The 19,216-nt window shown below is 46.1% G+C and overlaps 1 protein-coding gene across 2 annotated transcripts in view; it reads right to left on the bottom strand.

Annotated features, from left to right (window-relative positions):
* lcor (ligand dependent nuclear receptor corepressor) overlaps nucleotides 1-19,216 on the bottom strand; it is a 111,964-nt gene that overhangs the window by 10,060 nt on the left and 82,688 nt on the right. Inside the window, exons 3-6 of one of the 2 annotated variants that reach the window (XM_046333555.1) lie at nucleotides 15,051-15,130; nucleotides 10,330-10,456; nucleotides 6,868-7,302; nucleotides 3,852-3,939 (exon numbers count right to left, since the gene is read on the bottom strand). In XM_046333555.1, the coding sequence (XP_046189511.1) occupies nucleotides 3,852-3,939; nucleotides 6,868-7,302; nucleotides 10,330-10,456; nucleotides 15,051-15,130 (730 nt within the window). The remainder of the gene's footprint in view (nucleotides 1-3,851; nucleotides 3,940-6,867; nucleotides 7,303-10,329; nucleotides 10,457-15,050; nucleotides 15,131-19,216) is intronic. The other variant, XM_046333556.1, reaches the window with a different exon arrangement.

Genomic DNA, 19,216 nt, shown 5'->3' with positions numbered 1-19,216 from the left:
TCCCCGAACGAAAAATGTATCAACCCCTACAAAAATGTCCATTAATTATAATCCATAAAATAATTCACATTTCCTGTTGCTACAGGATTATTTTCCTGCTGTAGCAAACTGGCTCAAATCAAGAGCCGACATCTGTACATACAGTATATGCATACCCCTGATGAGGTTGTTATCTAAATGTCAAAAAGTCTAATAATGACACACACATCCCTGATGAAGTAGTTATATATATGCACTTGATGAGGGAGTTAGAAGGTGGTTTCACAGTAATGATGGCTGCACCATATAGTCTACAATATAGTCTACAATAGTCTACACCTTATAGTCTACAATAGTCTACACCTTATAGTCTACAATAGTCTACACCATTTTGTCTAGTCTACACCACACAGTCTACACCACACAGTCTACACCACACAGTCTACACCACACAGTCTACACCACACAGTCTACACCACACAGTCTACACCACACAGTCTACACCACACAGTCTACACCACACAGTCTACACCACACAGGGGCGGCAGCGTAGCCTAGTGGTTAGAGCGTTGGACTAGTAACCGGAAGGTTGCAAGCTGACAAGGTACAAATCTGTTGTTCTGCCCCTGAACAGGCAGTTAACCCAGTGTTCCCAGGCCGTCATTGAAAATAAGAATTTGTTCTTAACCGACTTACCTAGTTAAATAAAAAGGTACAATAAAAATTAAAACAGTCTACACCACACAGTCTACACCACACAGTCTACACCATATACAGTGCATTCGGAAAGTATTCAGACCCCTTGACTTTTTGTACATTGTGTTAAAATGGATCAAATACTTTTTCCCCTCATTGATTTACACCAATTTTTCCACTTTAATAAAAAATAAAAATCAGAAATACCTTATTTACATATGTATGCAGACCCTTTGCTATGAGACTCAAAATTGAGCTCAGGTGCATCCTGTTTCCATTGATCATCCCTGAGATGTTTCTACAACTTTGATATGTCGAAGGAATTTTCCATAGAGCTCCGAGACAAGATTGTGCAGAGGCACAGATCTGGTAACAAAACATTTCTGCAGCAAGAACACAGTGGCCTCCATCATTCTTAAATGGAAGAAGTTTAGAACCAAGAGGACTCTTGCTAGAGCTGGTCACCAGGCCAAACTGAGCAATCAGGGGAGAAGGGCCTTGGTCAGGGAGGTGACCAAGAACCCGATGGTCACTCTGACAGAGCTCCTCTGTGGAGATGGGAGAACCTTCCAGAAGGACAACCATTTCTGCAGCTTTTTGGCCTGAATGACAAGGATCACGTCTGGAGGCAACCTGGCACCATCCCAACAGTGAAGCAGGGACTGTGAGACTAGTCAGGATCGAGGGAAAGATGAACAGAGCAAAGTACAGAGAGATCCTTGATGAAAACCTGCTCCAGAGCACTCAGGACCTCAGAATGGGGAAAAGGTTCACCTTCCAATAGGACAACGACTCTAAGCACACAGCCAAGACAATGCAGGAGTGGCTTCGGGACAAGTCTCTAAATGTCCTTGAGTGACCCAGCCAGAGCCCAGACCTGAACCCAATCAAACATCTCTGGAGAGACTGGAAAATAACTGAATGGGAGAAACTCCCCAAATACAGGTGTGACCAAGCTTGTAGCGTCATACCTAAGAAGACTCCAGGCTGTAATCGTTGCCAAAGGTGCCTCACAAAGTACTGAGTAAAGGGTCTGAATACTTATGTAAATATTATAGTTCCGTTTTTTTTTTTTTATACATTTGCAAAAATGTATAAAAACGTGTTTAGTCAACTGTAGTCTGCACACAGTGGTGGTTAATGGTGTATGGTGACTAGTGGCACTTGTTTGCTGTTATGAAACTCAAATGAACAAACTATTGATGTATTGGTTATTATGGTGTCATGTTATTTTTAAAGGATACTGTTATCATTTGATTGTGTAAGTAAAATACTAGGTTCATTTTCACACTGTAAAATAAAGGGGTAAAGCTAAATGAGTGAGATCTGTGTTTGGTAATATATCTGAGGTCTCGGAGGAAGTGTGGAGGGATGGAGGGGTGGAGCGAGGGAGGAGAGTGGATGGAGGAGGGGTGGAGCGAAGGAGGAGGGTGGATGGAGGAGGGGTGGAGCGAGGGAGGAGGGTGGATGGAGGAGGGGTGGAGCGAAGGAGGAGGGTGGATGGAGGAGTGGTGGAGCGAGGGAGGAGGGTGGATGGAGGAGGGGTGGAGTGAGGGAGGAGGGTGGATGGAGGAGGCGTGGAGCGAAGGAGGAGGGTGGATGGAGGAGGGGTGGAGCGAGGGAGGAGGGTGGATGGAGGAGGGGTGGAGCGAAGGAGGAGGGTGGATGGAGGAGGGGTGGAGCGAAGGAGGAGGGTGGATGGAGGAGGTGTGGAGCGAAGGAGGAGGGTGGATGGAGGAGGGGTGGAGCGAAGGAGGAGGGTGGATGGAGGAGGGGTGGAGCGAGGGAGGAGGGTGGATGGAGGAGGGGTGGAGCGAAGGAGGAGGGTGGATGGAGGAGGAGTGGAGCGAAGGAGGAGGGTGGATGGAGGAGGAGGGTGGATGGAGGAGGGGTGGAGTGAAGGAGGAGGGTGGATGGAGGAGGGGTGGAGCGAAGGAGGAGGGTGGATGGAGGAGGGGTGGAGTGAGGGAGGAGGGTACATCCAGTTCCTCATCCCCCTCTTTAGTTAATATTACATGACCTGATCTTTAGTGAATCCCAAACCACCAACGCTGCTTCTGATACACCAACGAGGTGTCTAACAACAGATTACACACTCCACCCTCACCATACAATATCGCTTTGGGCGTCAACATGTATCGAGCCGCTCAAATCCATCTTTGACCTTCTGTGTGTTCTAATCATTCCAAGGTCTATTCCATAGTTATACAGGTAATTTATTCTAATTTAAAGCAGGAAAACAAAGTTTGTACGGTTTGTTAATCATGCAAATATGACTTGAAGGCAAAACACTCAGGTATCAATAACATCCACCACGACTATGTGGGCAAGTAAATAAAAGCTGGATATAGTAGAGAGACAACAGGAAAACCAATAGTCCCTGAGGTCTTTGATGCAGTCTAACGTTGACCTCCGTTAGAAGAATTACATCCAAATAGCATAAATACATACTTATTAAAACCTAGGTGCTGTATTCATAATGATAATGGATTAGGGTTAGTTACTTATTAAAACCTAGGTGCTGTATTCATAATGATAATGGATTAGGGTTAGTTACTTATTAAAACCTAGGTGCTGTATTCATAATGATAATGGAATAGGGTTAGTTATTTATTAAAACCTATGTACTGTAATCATAATGATAATGGATTAGGGTTAGTTACTTATTAAAACCTAGGTACTGTGATCATAATGATAATGGATGAGGGTTAGTTACTTATTAAAACATAGGTGCTGTAATCATATGGATTACGGATGAGGGTTAGTTACTTGTAAATACCTCGGTACTGTAATCATAATGATAATGGATTAGGGTTAGTTACTTATTAAAACCTAGGTACTGTAATCATAGTGATAATGGATTAGGGTTAGTTACTTATTAAAACCTAGGTACTGTAATCATAGTGATAATGGATTAGGGTTAGTTCTCTTCTGACGCTGAAAGCCCTTGACATCGTAACGTAACAAGAGGTGATTACCTTGGAAACCAATGGGAAATAACACATTGATCACTACAATGATCATTTATAACGGAGGTGTGTGTGTGTGTGTGTGTGTGTGTGTGTGTGTGTGTGTGTGTGTGTGTGTGTGTGTGTGTGTGTGTGTGTGTGTGTGTGTGTGTGTGTGTGTGTGTGTGTGTGTGTGTGTGTGTGTGTGTGTGTGTGTGTGTGTCTTACCCCTTCACTGTGGGCAACAGGGTGTAACTGTGAGAGTTTTTGAGGACGGTGCCGTGGGCCTTCTTGGTGGAGAGGTCCAGGACTCCATCTGAGGATTAACATACACAGATACACACACACTGTTTTAGGGCACAGTTCATCACAGATCATCTAAGTATGTACTGTATAACTTGACTTCAATTGATTGGGACTTTTTAAATGAATGTAATTAACATTGTAAATGTGCCGTTGAATAACAGATGTTTGTGTAACTCTATAAATCACTGGAAATGAGAAAAGAAAAGGACTCCAGGAGAAGAATACAACATAGAAAAGCACATGAATAAATAGTGAAAATAATCATTACTGTTCCCTCCGCTCTGCTCTTTGTTTAAAGAGTAATAACAATATTATATTCCTCTTTCCACTGACTGAACCACACACACAAAAACACACAAAAACACACACAAAAAAAACACACAAAAAAACACACACAAAAAAACACACACACCCTCCTCCTACTCCTCCTCCACGGGTTGGTAATCCCCAAAGTGCAGCTGACCTGTCTGATGACCTGTCTGATGACCTGTCCGTCTGAACAGAGCTGAAGGACCTCTTTAATCTTTAGGGCTTTTTGGTTAGACAAAAGAAGGTGGTGATATTAAAATGAATTTCTCTCTCGTGTGTTTATGGGTATAACATAAAAACACTATAATACTATATATGGTCACAGGCATTAGAGGATCATCCAGGCCAAATGTCTATAGGGCAAGAGGGATTTTAAGGCATTGGGGTTAATGTTTTTAAGATTCAAAAATCGATTTTTCAGCATAACGCGACTTGGCATTCAGCCTCCAACTGTTTGTTAGAATTAGGATACTAGTAGTTTTCATTTGGCCCAGTCTGTTTGGCTCTATACAGCTTTTACTGGTCCAATTACAGGTTGTGGGGGATTTGCGACCAAGGTTCAACTTCCTGACATGTCTTGAGCTGTTGCTTCAATATATCCACGTCATTTTCCTACCTCATGTTGCCATCTATTTTGTGAAGTGCACCAGTCCCTTCTGCAGCAAAGCACCCCCACAACATGATGCTGCCACCCCTGTGCTTCACGTTTGGGATGGTGTTCTTCGGCTTGCAAGCCTTCCACTTTTTTATGGCCAACAGTTCCATTTTTGTTTCTTCAGACCAGAGGACATTTCCCCAAAAGTACAATCTTTGTCCCCATGTGCAGTTGCAAACCGTAGTCTGGCTTTTTTATGGCGGTTTTGGAGCAGTGGCTTCTTCCTTGCTGAGCGGCTTTTCAGGTTATATCGATATAGGACTTGTTTTACTGTGGAAAGAAATACTTTTGTACCGGTTTCCTCCAGCATCTTCACAAGGTCCTTTTCTGTTGTTCTGGGATTGATTTGCACTTTTCGCACCAAAGTACGTTCATCTCTAGGAGACAGAACGCATCTCCTTCCTGAGCGGTTAGATGGCTGCATGGTCCCTTGGTGTTTATACTTGCGTACTACTGTTTGTGCAGATGTACGTGGTACCTTCAGGTGTTTGGAAATTGCTCCGAAGGATGAACCAGACTTGTGGAGGTCTACCTTTTTCTTCCTGAGGTCTTTGCTGATTTCTTTTGATTTTCCCAAGATGTCAAGCAAAGAGGCACTGAGTTTGAAGGTAGGACTTGAAATACATCCACAGGTACACTTCCAATTAGCTTCTAAAGCCATGACATCATTTTCTGTAATTTTCCAAGCTGTTTAAAGACACAGTCAACTTAGTGTATGTAAACTTCTGACCCACTGGAATTGTGATACAGTGAATTATAAGTGAAATAATCCGTCTAAACAATTGTTGGAAATATTACTTACATGCACAAAGTAGATGTCCTAACCGACTTGCCAAAACTATAGTTTGTTAACAAGAAATTTGTGGAGTGGTTGAAAAACGAGTTTTAATGAATCCAACCTAAGTGTATGTAAACATCCGACTTCAACTGTAAGAGAGATATAGGGGAGATATAGGGAAGATATAAGGGATATATAGGAGCGATATATAAGAGAGATATGGGGGATCTATAGGGGTGCGATAGGGTAGAGATATAGGGGAGCGGTATAGGGGAGCGATATAGGGTAAAGATATAGGGAGCGATAGGGTAAAGATATAGGGGAGCGATAGGGGAGAGAGGGGGGATCGATAGGGGAGCGATAGGGGAGAGATATAGGGGAGCGATAGGGGAGAGATAGGGGAGAGATATAGGGGAGATCGATAGGGTAGAGATATAGGGGAGCGATATAGGGGAGCGATAGGGGAGAGATATAGGGGAGCGATAGGGGAGATCGATAGGGGAGCGATAGGGGGAGCGATAGGGGAGCGATAGGGGAGCGATAGGGGAGCGATAGGGGAGAGATATAGGCAAGATGTAGAAGAGCTAGAGGCAATATAGTGGAGATATAAGCAAGATACAGTGGAGATATAGGAAAAATAGCGGAGATATAGAAGAGATATAGCGGATATATAAGTGAGTTAAAGTGGAGATATAGGAGAGATATAGTAGAGATAGAGGGGATATATAAAGGATATATAGTGGCTCATAGGAGATACATGGGAGCTATAGAAGAGATATAGGGAAGCTATATGAGACCTATAGGGAGATATAGGCGACATATGCGAGATATAGGGGAGATATAAGCAACATACAGGGGAGATATAGTCAATATAGGGGAGATATTGGCAATACAGGGAGATAGGAAAGATACATGGAGATAGGAGAGATACAGGGCGATATAGGAAAGATACAAGGGGATAGGAGAGATACAGGGCGTTCTATTGAAGTTATGGGGGAGTTCTTCAGTCCAGGTTTCTCTTCTACTTATTTATTTTAGTTAATATTTTTTCTTATTTCCCTTTTTCTTATTGTTGTTGCACTGTTGAGAGAGAGAGCCTGCAAGTAAGCATTTCATTGTACAGTGTAACACCATATTATCTTGTCCATAAGGTAAATAGGTGTTGATTCGATATGGACGTGTGAGTGGTGTCTTACCCTCTGTTTTGGTCTCTGTGGGGTCGGGCCTCTTGACGGTGAGGTCCAGTGGAGAGTCCTGGTCGGCCATGAGAAGCTTGCTGAGGACGGGGTTCTGTGCAGAGGCAGCAGCACCGGTACCACTACAGTTACTACCGGCTCCGTTCCCACTGTCCGGGACGAAGGCAGAGGCGGAGGCGGGACTGAGGCCCGGTCCCGGGGCGGGGGACGGGGGGCTGGACGCCCCAGGCAGAGCGAGGGGGGCCGGGGCTGGAGAAGCCGCTCTCGGCAGGAGGCGGCTTTGGTCCTTGATGCCGTTGGGCTGGGGGTGATGGGGGGGGTCCTGAGAATAGCTGTTTTTTGAGGTATATTCAGCAGCGAACTGACGGATCATTCGCTGCATTATCTCACGAGCCACTAGAGGGATGTGGGGGTCCGAGAAGCTTGGGAGGTCTGCTAGAGACAAACAAACACACAACATTAGACACCTATTAGAACATTCTTAATCTGTTTAACATTCCAACGACCGGCTAAAGATCTGGCAGCACTACAACTAGAAACAGTAAAGCTGCAATATGTCACTTTATGGGGGAACGGACCAAATTCACGTAGAAATGTCAGTTATGAACCTGTCATTCTCACTGAAAGCCAGTCTCAGAAGTTGTAGATATGTTCTATGTGCACTATATTTATGCTTCCCGTTCTTTAATTTTGTTTTTGCGTATTTTACTTTCGGTTTTGTACACCAGCTTCAAACAGCAGAAAATACTACATTGTTGGTTATTGAAAATATATTTCACAGCGGTTTAAACCGTACAGCCATTTTCTAAGCTCTACATGACTTGTTTTGTCACAAACTGAAATTAGGCAAACTATTCTAATTTTAGAAACCAGGAAATATTACTGTTTATGTGAGAGAAAAAAAATATATATATAAACTGATAACAATTAAGGTAGATGTGACTTTACACACATATATTTTTATTAAAAATAGACTGTTAGAATGTGGACATAGATATATACCTATAGGACATGTTTAATACCTCTCTGTAATACTACAGACAGACTGTTAGAATGTGGACATAGATGTAGACCTACAGGACATGTTTAATACCTCTCTGTAATACTACAGACAGACTGTTAGAATGTGGACATAGATATAGACCTACAGGACATGTTTAATACCTCTCTGTAATACTACAGACAGACTGTTAGAATGTGGACATAGATATAGACCTACAGGACATGTTTAATACCTCTCTGTAATACTACAGACAGACTGTTAGAATGTGGACATAGATATATACCTACAGGACATGTTGTTTAATACCTCTCTGTAACACTACAGACAGACTGTTAGAATGTGGACATAGATATATACCTACAGGACATGTTGTTTAATACCTCTGTAATACTACAGACAGACTGTTAGAATGTGGACATAGATGTAGACCTACAGGACATGTTGTTTAATACCTCTGTAATACTACAGACAGACTGTTAGAATGTGGACATAGATGTAGACCTACAGGACATGTTTAATATCTCTGTAATACTACAGACAGACTGTTAGAATGTGGACATAGATATATACCTACAGGACATGTGGTTTAATACCTCTGTAATACTAGACAGACAGACTGTTAGCTAGGGTTCGTCGCAAATGGCACCCTATTCCCTATGTAGTGCACTACTTTCGACCAGAACCCCATTGGCCCCTATAGTAGTGCACTACATAGGGAATATGGTGCCATTTGGGACACAGCTCTAGTCTACCCTATAGCCCCCAACTTTCAGCCGTAAAACAACAAAGTGATTTAGCAGACAAGCTTTCTGGAAAAACATTTCCTTTTGGGCCGAGGAATTGTGCCCCATGTCCGAAGGGGAAGCTTTCTGCAAACAATACCTACGTCCTGGCACACTATTCCCAATCCAGTGCACTACTTTTAACCAGGGCCCTATGCAATCTGGTCAAAAGTAGTGCACTATGTAGGAAATCGGGTTCCGTTTGGGACGCCGACCGCGTGGACCCAAAACATAAAGCCGGGAGCATATAGACATTATAAAAACATTTAGCTAAAGGACCATCACTGGGAAGGAAGAAACCCTCAGACAAATGACACATATCTATGTGTGTCTGTTTATATACCGCGCAGTGTTTGTTCAGCTACATACACTCAGTGTACACACCATTTAGGACTTTTCTTATATTGACTTGATTCCAATGCTTCCCATAGCTGGCTGGATGTCCTTTGGGTGGTGGACCATTCTTTATACACACAGGAAACTGTTGAGCGTGAAAAACCCAGCAGCGTTGCAATTCTTGACACACTCAAACCGGTGCGCCTGGCACCTGCAACCATACCCTGTTCAAAGGCACTTTAAATATGTCGTCTTGTCGTCTATATAACCATAACAATACATGGTCACTTAACCGACACATTTCATTTTAAACTTCAGTTTTTTTAGGACAGGATTTTTAATTGAACCTTTATTTAACTAGGCAAGAGTCACTTTAGAACAAATTCTTATTTTCAATGACAGTCATACACCGGCCAAACCTGGACGACGCTGGGCCAATTGTGTGCCGCCCTATGGGACTCCCAATCACGGCCGGTAGTGATACAGCCTGGAATCGAACCGGGGTGTCTGTAGGGACGCCTCAAGTACTGAGATGCAGTGCCTTAGAACGCTGCGCCACTCGGGAGCCCAAATGTGGGAATCAAACCCACAACTTTGGTGTTTCCAAGTTCCATACCTTGTGTCTTTATAACACCCCAACTGACTACGCCATATAGTTCTACTGGACTCCCTTATGGTTCTATAGGTTCTTGACCCTTATAGTTCTAGGTTCTAAACTCCCTTATGCTTCTATGTTCTAGGTTCTAAAATTCTGTATGGTTCTACAGGTTCAAGACTCCCTTATGGTTCTACGTCCTAGACTCCCTTATGGTTCTACGTCCTAGACTCCCTTATGGTTCTACGTCCTAGACTCCCTTATGGTTCTACGTCCTAGACTCCCTTATGGTTCTACGTCCTAGACTCCCTTATGGTTCTACGTCCTAGACTCCTTATGGACTCCCTTATGGTTCTACGTCCTAGACTCCTTATGGTTCTACGTCCTAGACTCCCTTATGGTTCTACGTCCTAGACTCCCTTATGGTTCTACGTCCTAGACTCCCTTATGGTTGGACGTCCTCCCTTATGGTTCTACGTCCTAGACTCCCTTATGGTTCTTCCCTATGGACTCCCTTATGGTTCTACGTCCTAGACTCCCTTATGGTTCTACGTCCTAGACTCCCTTCTGGTTCTACGTCCTAGACTCCCTTATGGTTCTACGTCCTAGACTCCCTTATGGTTCTACGTCCTAGACTCCCTTATGGTTCTAGGTTCTAGACTCCCTTATGGTTCTATAGGTTCTAGACTCCCTTATGGTTCTATAGGTTCTAGACTCCCTTATGGTTCTATAGGTTCTTGACTCACCCTTTCTGTAGAAGACAGCATTGAGGAACTCTTCGGCTTGCTTCTCCAGGCGGTTGATTTTGGACGTGTCCTGTTTCAAGTCCTCTGACTCTGATAAGACCTGGGGAGTGATGCCAACCAAGTGTTCCTGAGATGGACACAGAACACAAGAGGAAAAGGGTTTAGGATTTTAGAAAACAGTACATAAATGTACAACCAAGTGTTCCTCAGAGGGACACAGACTAAGCAGACAGTTTTAATTAAGTTTTCCTGGACCAAACCCAGAGGAAAACCTTAAAGCAACTTTTAAGTCCGTTTTTTTTTTTTACTAAGCAAAAAAAACAACATAATATGACAATAGGTGGCGAGATAACACTGTGGTGGAAGCTTTAAAAGACCGGGTGACAAAACATGGTGATTAAGAAAGTCATTGTGTGGTACTATGGACATGCAGTCATTGTGTTTATGAAACAAACAAATGACTGATCTGGGGGGGTGGTGGTGGGAGGAATGGGCGTGACACCCTGACTGTCTCTCCACTTTCTCCTCTTAGAATCTAGTGACGTGAAAACTGGCAAAACCAAAACAGGCTCAAACAGTTTCTTTAAAACGGCATACCTTCACAGTTAATATGAATGAGGCATTCTCTCTTCCTTCCCCTCGCTCTCCATCCCTCTCTCCCTCCCCCTCGTCTCTTTTCTCTCTCTCTCTCCCCTCGGAAGACACTTCAGTTGAATGCATTCAGTTGTTCAACTGACTAGGTATCCCCCTTTCACTTTCCTTCTCCTTCTGCCCCTCTCCTCCCCCTCCCTCAAGCCTACCTCCTCCCCGCCCCTCTCCTCCCCCTCCCTCAAGCCTACCTCCTCCCCCCTCACTCTCCCCCCCTCCCTCAAGCCTACCTCCTCCCCCTACCTCCTCCCCCTCCCTCACTCTCCCCCTCCTCCCCTCAAGCCTACCTCCCCCTCAAGCCCCCCCTCCCCCTCCCTCAAGCCTACCTCCTCCCCCTCCCTGCTCTCCCCCTCCCTCAAGCCTACCTCCTCCCCCTCCCTCACTCTCCCCCTCCCTCAAGCCTACCCCTCCTCAAGCCCCCCTCCCCCCCCCCTCTCTCTCTCTCCCCTCCCTCAAGCCTACCTCCTCCCCCTCCCTCGCTCTCCCCCTCCCTCAAGCCTACCTCCACCCCCTCCCCCTCCCTCGCTCCCCCCCTCCCTCAAGCCTACCTCCTCCCCCCTCAAGCCTACCCCCCCTCTTCCCCTCCCTCAAGCCTACCTCCTCCCCCCCCCTCTCCCCCTCCCTCAAGCTCTTCCCCTCCCTCAAGCCTACCTCCTCCCCCTCTCCTGCTCTCCCCTCCCTCAAGCCTACCTCCTCCCCTCCCTCGCTCTCCCCCTCCCCCCTACCTCTTCCCCCCTCCCTCAAGCCTACCTCCCCTCCCCCTCCCCCTCCCTACCTCCTCGCTCTCTCCCCTCCCTCAAGCCTACCTCCTCCCCCTCTCCTCGCTCTTCCCCTCCCTCAAGCCTACCTCCTCCCCCTCTCCCGCTCTCTCCCCCTCTCAAGCCTACCTCCTCCCCTCCCTCCTTCTCCTTCTGCCCTACCCCTCCCTCCCACCTCCTCCCCCTCCCCCCTCTCTCGCTCTTCCCTCTCCCTCAAGCCTACCTCCTCCCCCTCCCTCGCTCTCCCCTCTCCCCCTCAAGCCTACCTCCTCCCCCTCCCTCTCTCTCCCCCTCCCTCAAGCCTACCTCCTCCCCCTCCCCCCCTCGCTCTCCCCCTCCCCTCCCTCAAGCCTACCTCCTCCCCCTCCCTCGCTCTCCCCTCCCTCAAGCCTACCTCCCCCCCTCCCTCGCTCTTCCCCTCCCTCAAGCCTACCTCCTCCCCCCCCCCTCTCCCCCCCCTCAAGCCTACCTCCTCCCCCTCCCCCCTCCCCTCCCTCAAGCCTACCTCCTCCCCCCCTCTCTCGCTCTTCCCCTCCCTCAAGCCTACCTCCTCCCCCTCCTCTCCCTCTCCCTCCCTCCTCCCCCTCCCCCTCCCTCAAGCCTACCTCCTCCCCCCCCTCTCTCGCTCTCCCCTCCCTCAAGCCTACCTCCTCCCCCTCTCTCGCTCTCCCCCTCCCTCAAGCCTACCCCCCCCTCCCCCCCTCTCGCCTACCTCCTCCCCCTCCCCCTCCCCCTCCCTCAAGCCTACCTCCTCCCCCTCCTCTCTCGCTCTCCCCTCCCTCCCTCCCTCAAACCTCCTCCCCCTCTCCGCTCTTCCCCTCCCTACCTCCTCCCCTCCCTCGCTCTTCCCCTCCCTCAAGCCTACCCCCTCCCCCTCCTCGCTCTTCCCCCCTCAAGCCCTCCTCCCCCCTCCCTCGCTCTTCCCCTCCCTCAAGCCTACCTCCTCCCCCTCTCTCGCTCTTCCCCTCCCTCAAGCCCTACCTCCCCTCCTCGCTCTTCCCCTCCCTCCTCCCCCCCCTCTCCTTCCCCTCCCTCAAGCCTACCTCCTCCCCCTCTCTCGCTCTTCCCCTCCCTCAAGCCTACCTCCCCCTCTCCCCTCCCCTCTCGCCTAACTCCTCCCCTTCCCCTCCCTCAAGCCTCCCCCTCCTCCCCCTCCCTCTCTCTCTCGCTCTTCCCCTCCCTCAAGCCTAACTCCTCCCCCTCTCTCTCTCTTCCCCTCCCTCAAGCCTACCTCCTCCCCCTCTCCCGCTCTTCACCTCCCTCAAGCCTACCTCCTCCCCCTCTCTCGCTCTCCCCCTCTCTCAAGCCTACCTCCTCCTGTTGGGAGTTTGCATAGCTGCAGATCAATGAATCAATTGTTTCCGTCCTCTGCAGGTCCTCTGGCATTTCATGCAATTAAACGCACACAGTGAAATATGAAGAGTACGTCCCAAATGGCACCCTATTCCCTACATCGTGCACTACTTTTGCCAGAGCCCTATGGGCCGTGTTCAGACGTAGTGCACTATAAAGAGAATAGCGTGCCATTTTGGACGTAGGGCAAGCCCAACCCACCCAGCCCGGCCATGGCAAGGCCAGAGACAAGCAGAGGAAGGAGGACAGATATGTTCGAGGTAATATGTTTTATGGACCATGGAGCGTATTCAAAGTGTCCCAGAAGTAGGAATGCTGAATCTGATTTATATAATCCTATTCATTATAATCTGATCATAGATCAGCACTACTACTATGTTATATATGTTTATAATAATAATTTGGTTGGCGCTTATATTTGTTATTTTTCACACATGTACAATTGTGTATTAAATTGTAGGTGCCAGATGGTCGACCTTCAGGGTTGAAGAGGTCAAGATGAAAAAGGAGAAAAGGAGTGGTTGGTTGGCATGGCAACAGAAGGGGGGGGCTCTTTGTGAGGCCTTCTGTTTCATCCTTCGTTCCTCCATTAAAGGGGCAATCTGGGATTGGTATATCAAAAGTGGCGCGGTGTCCACTTCTTCATCGTTTGAATCCCAGATTGCCCCTTTAAAAAGACGAACAAAAAATGGAGGACGAGTGGCGCCCCGAACGACATGCCGACGAGCATCAATTCACAAGGTCAAAGGGATCGAGGGGTGACTGAAAGGGCAAAAAATAATAATACATTCCTGAGAGGCAAAACATTCTAGCGCCATTTTAGGATGATTAGACATGGCTGAAAGAGTGAGACGACCAGGGATTGACCTCTACTTAAAGGGTGTGTGTGTGTGTGTGTGTGTGTGTGTGTGTGTGTGTGTGTGTGTGTGTGTGTGTGTGTGTGTGTGTGTGTGTGTGTGTGTGTGTGTGTGTGTGTGTGTGTGTTATTGTCGATGAGGCGATGGAAAGATGAAAAGATGCAGACTGGCTTTTTTCATGAAGCTAATTAGCTAATGCAGTGTGGGGGGTTCATCTAATCAGCTAACTGTAATTTAGTGTGGGGGGTTTAGCTAATCAGATAGCTGTAATGCAGTGTGTGGAGTTTAGCTAATCAGCTAGCTGTAATGCAGTGTGTGGAGTTTAGCTAATCAGCTAGCTGTAATGCAGTGTGGAGGGTTTAGCTAATCAGCTAGCTGAAATGCAGCAGTGTGGGGGGTTTAGCTAATCAGCTATCTGTAATGCAGCAGTGTGGAGTTTAGCTAATCAGCTATCTGTAATGCAGTGTGTGGAGTTTAGCTAATCAGCTAGCTGTAATGCAGTGGAGGGGGTGGTTAGCTAATCAGCAGCTGTAATGGAGTTTAGCTAATCAGCTAGCTGTAATGCAGTGTGTGGAGTTTAGCTAATCAGCTAGCTGTAATGCAGTGTGTGGAGTTTAGCTAATCAGTTAGCTGTAATGCAGTGTGTGGAGTTTAGCTAATCAGTTAGCTGTAATGCAGTGTGTGGAGTTTAGCTAATCAGTTAGCTGTAATGCAGTGTGTGGAGTTTAGCTAATCAGCTAGCTGTAATGCAGTGTGTGGAGTTTAGCTAATCAGCTAGCTGTAATGCAGTGTGTGGAGTTTAGCTAATCAGCTAGCTGTAATGCAGTGTGTGGAGTTTAGCTAATCAGTCTAGCTGTAATGCAGTGTGTGGAGTTTAGCTAATCAGCTAGCTGTAATGCAGTGTGTGGGATTTAGCTATTGTCTCGATGTGTGTCTGTGTCTCGATGTGTGTCTGTGTGTGTGTGTGTGTGTGTGTGTGTGTGTGTGTGTGTGTGTGTGTGTGTGTGTGTGTGTGTGTGTGTGTGTGTGTGTGTGTGTGTGTGTGTGTGTGTGTGTGTGTGTGTGTGTGTGTGTAAGCCACAGCAACTCTAATAACATCAATTACCTTGACTTTCTCTCGTCTTGAGCAGCAAAAGAGACAATTTACATCAAGCGACCAATCCAACAGTACCTCGGGCTCGCAATCTGTGGGAAGAAGAAGACACACAGACACACGTTAGAGAGGTTATGGTAATAATGACAGGCCGCTCTGTGTGAGCTTAGACAAACCACATCACAGCAAACCATTTCATGCATTTCAAAATAAAACCCTTCAGAATAGGAAAAGCATTGAAAATAGCAACAGCTTGTTTTAAATGATGGCAGAGTTCCTTTTTATAAATAAAAACTGTAAACAAAGACATCAACTGTCCGGACACACACACTCAACCAGAAGATTACCCCCAATCAGTGTGTGTGTGTGTGTGTGTGTGTATCTGTATGAGTGTGTGTGACATCTCTGTGTCTCCAAGTGACAAGGCCTTCTGGTGACTCTCTCTCGAACACGTATGAGCTTCCTTTGTGATAACTAAATCTTCAGGGAACATGACTTGTGTCACAGTCCTGGTGGGAGGGCAGCGGAGGGGACGTTGGGCCTGGGCGCCTGGCAGCGTGCGGCGGCCTTGGATACGTGACTATTGTGTTGGTGACAGATGTAGAACCGGGCGCCTCGACATAGTGTAGTCATTAACCTCCAGTCCCCTGCCGCACTAAACCCTACCCCTTCATATGCAGAGGAGAGTGTGTGCGTGTGTCTGTGTTTGTGTGATGTGTGTGTGTGTGGCTATAATGCTCCACGGGCAGAGAAAAACAGAGAGAGAGGAGGGATGCCCAACAAACTCACCTTAAAAAGAAAAGTGCACCGAGCTACACACGGAACTCACGGAACTCACAGCACTAAGAGAGAGAGAGATATGCCCCCTAGGCACAACTATGACAACATAACCAACAAAAACGGGTCACAACTCCTGCAGCTCTGTCGCACGCTGGGTATGTACATAGTCAATGGTAGGCTTCGAGGGGACTCCTATGGTAGGTACACCTATTGCTCATCTCTTGGTAGTAGTACTGTAGACTACCTTATCACTGACCTCAACCCAGAGTCTCTCAGAGCCTTCAGTCAGCCCACTGACACCCCTATCAGACCACATCAAAATCACAGTCTACCTGAACAGAGCAATACTCAATCATGAGGCATCAAAACCAAAGGAACTGAGTAACATTAAGAAATGCTATAGAGGGAAGGAATGCAGTTTGGAAACCTAACAAAAAACAATTAGGCAACAACAAATTCAATCCCTTTTAGACAAATTCCTGGGTAAAACGTTCCACTGTAATAGTGAAGGTGTAAACTTGGCAGTAGAAAATCTTAACAGTACATTTGAGTCTTCTCATGCCTCACCCTACTAGAATCTGAAGTTACATTTCTGTTTGCTGATGATCTGGTGCTTCTGACCCCAACCTAGGAGGAACTACAGTAGCATCTAGATCTTCTGCACAGATCCTGCCAGACCTGGGCCCTGACAGTAAATCTCAGTAAAACCAAAATAATGGTGTTCCAAAAAAGGTCCAGTCGCCAGGACCACAAACACAAATTCCATTTTGACACCGTTGCCCTAGAGCAAACAAAAAACTATACATACCTTGGCCTAAAAATCATTGCCACAGGTAACTTCCACAAAGCTGGGAACGATCTGAGAGACAAGGAACGAAGGGCATTCTATGCCATCAAAAGGAACATAAAATTCAACATACCAATTAGGATCTGGCTAAAAATACTTGAATCAGTCATATAACCCATTGCCCTTTATGGTTGTGAGGTCTGGGGTCTGCTCACCAACCAATAATTCACAAAATGGGACAAACACCAAATTGAGACTCTGCATGCAGAATTCTGCAAAAATATCTTCCGTGTACAACGTAGAACACCAAATAATGCATGCAGAGCAGAATTAGGCCGATACCCACTAATTAACAAAATCCAGAAAAGAGACGTTAAATTCTACAACCACTTAAAAGGAAGCGATTCCCAAACCTTCCATAACAAAGCCATTACCTACAGAGAACCTGGAGAAGAGTCCCCTAAGCAAGCTGGTCCTGGCTCTGTTCACAAACACACCCCACAGAGCCCCAGGACAGCAACACAATTAGACCCAACCAAATCATGAGAAAACAAAAAAAGTATTACTTGACACATTGGAAAGAATTAACAAAAAAAACAGAGCAAACTAGAATGCTATTTTGCCCTAAACAGAGAGTACATAGTGGCAGAATACCTGACCACTGTGACTGACTCAAAATGAAGGAAAACTTTGACTATGTACAGACTTAGTGAGCATAGCCTTGCTATTGAGAAAGGCCGCCGTAGGCAGACATGGCTCTCAAGAGAAGACAGGCTATGTACTTACTGCCCACAAAATGTGGAAATTGAGCTGCATTTCCTAACCTCCTGCCAAATTTATGACCATAGAGACACATATTTCCTTCAGATTACACAGATCCACAAAGAATTCGAAAACAAATACAATTTTAATAAACTCCCATATCTACTGGGTGAAATTCCACAGTGTGCCATCACAGCAGCAAGATTTGTGACCTGTTGCCACAAGAAAAGGGCAACAAGTGAAGAACAAACACCATTGTTAATACAACCCATATTTATGTTTATTTATTTTCCCTTTTGTACTTTAACCATTTGTACATCATTACAACACTGTATATATATATACACATAATATGACATGTGTAATGTCTTTATTCTTTTGAAAATTCTGTGAGTGTAATCTTTACTGTTCATTTTTCTTGTTTATTTCACTATTGTTTATTATCTACCTCACTTGCTTTGGCAATGTTAACATACGTTTCCCCTGCCAATAAAGCCCCTTGAATTGAATTGAGAGAGAAGGACGGAGAGAAAGAGATAACAGAGAGAGAGAGACAGGGAGATAAGTATAAAAGAGATTGAGGGGGGGATGAGAGAGAGAGAGAGATAAGAGATTGGAGAGAGAGGGGTGAGAGTGAGAGAGAGGGGGGTAAGCGAGAGGGATAAAAGAGATTGGAGGGGATGAGAAAGAAATAGAGAGGGGGATGAGAGAAGGATAAGAGAGAAAGGGGATAAAAGAGAGGGGGAAGAGAGAGAAGGATAAGAGAAAGGGGATAAAAGAGAGAGGGGGATGAGAGAGAGAAGGAAAGAGAGAAAGGGGATAAAAAGAGAGGGGGAGAGAAGGATAAGGGGAGAGAAAGGGGATAAAAAGAGAGATAAAAGAGGGGATAAGAGAGAGAGAAGGATAAGAGAGAGGGGAGAGAGAGAGAGAGAGAGAGAGAGAGAGAGAGACAGAGAAACAAGATTGGAGAGAGGGGATAAGAGAGAGAGAGAGAGAGAGAGAGATAAGAGAGAGAGAGAGAGAGAGGGGGGATAAGAGAGAGATAAGAGAGGGGGATACGATAAGAGAGAAAAATTATAAGAGAGAGAGAGAGGGGATGGTAGAGAGAAGGATATGAGAGAAAGGGGATAAAAGAGAGAGAGGGGGATGAGAGAGTGAGAGCAAGAGAGAGGGATTAAAGAGATTGGATAGAGGGGGATAAGAGAGAGAGGAAGTGAGAGAGCGAGCAAGAGAGAGGGATTAAAGAGATTGGAGAGAGGGGATAAGAGCAAGAGAGAGAAAGTGGATAAGAGAGAGAAAAGGGATAAATGAGAGATGGGGATGAGAGAGAGAAGAGAGAGAAAGAGAGAGAAGAGATTGGAGAGAGGGGGATGAGAGAAAGACAGAGGGAGGATAAGAGAGGGAGAGAGACAGATTGAGAGAGATACGAGAGGGAGAGAAATAGATTGGAGAGAGGGGGATAAGAGAGAGAGGGGATACGAGAGAGTTAAAAAGGGAGAGAGAAAGAGAGAAAGAGAGAGATAAGAGGTTGGAGAGAGAGCAAGAGCAAGATTAGAGCAAGAGAGAGAGAGAGAGAGAGAGAGAGAGAGAGAGAGAGAAAGATAGTGAGGGGGATAAGAGAGGGAGAGAAAAAGAGAGAAAGAGAGATAAAAGAGATTGGAGAGAGGGGGATAAGAGCAAGAGAGAGAGTGAGATGGGGATAAGAGGGAGATAAAAAGAGAGAGAGAGAGAGAGAGAGATGGGGATAAAAGAGAAAAAATATAAAGAGAGGGGTATAAAAGAGAGAGGGGGATGATAGAGAGACAGAGGAGGATAAGAGAGAGGGGGAGAAGAGAGAGAGAGATGGGGA

This window comes from Oncorhynchus gorbuscha, unplaced genomic scaffold (assembly GCF_021184085.1).
Source record: "Oncorhynchus gorbuscha isolate QuinsamMale2020 ecotype Even-year unplaced genomic scaffold, OgorEven_v1.0 Un_scaffold_460, whole genome shotgun sequence".
Taxonomy (NCBI): Eukaryota; Metazoa; Chordata; class Actinopteri; order Salmoniformes; family Salmonidae; genus Oncorhynchus; species Oncorhynchus gorbuscha.
This window is presented reverse-complemented; position numbering and strand designations above follow the sequence as displayed.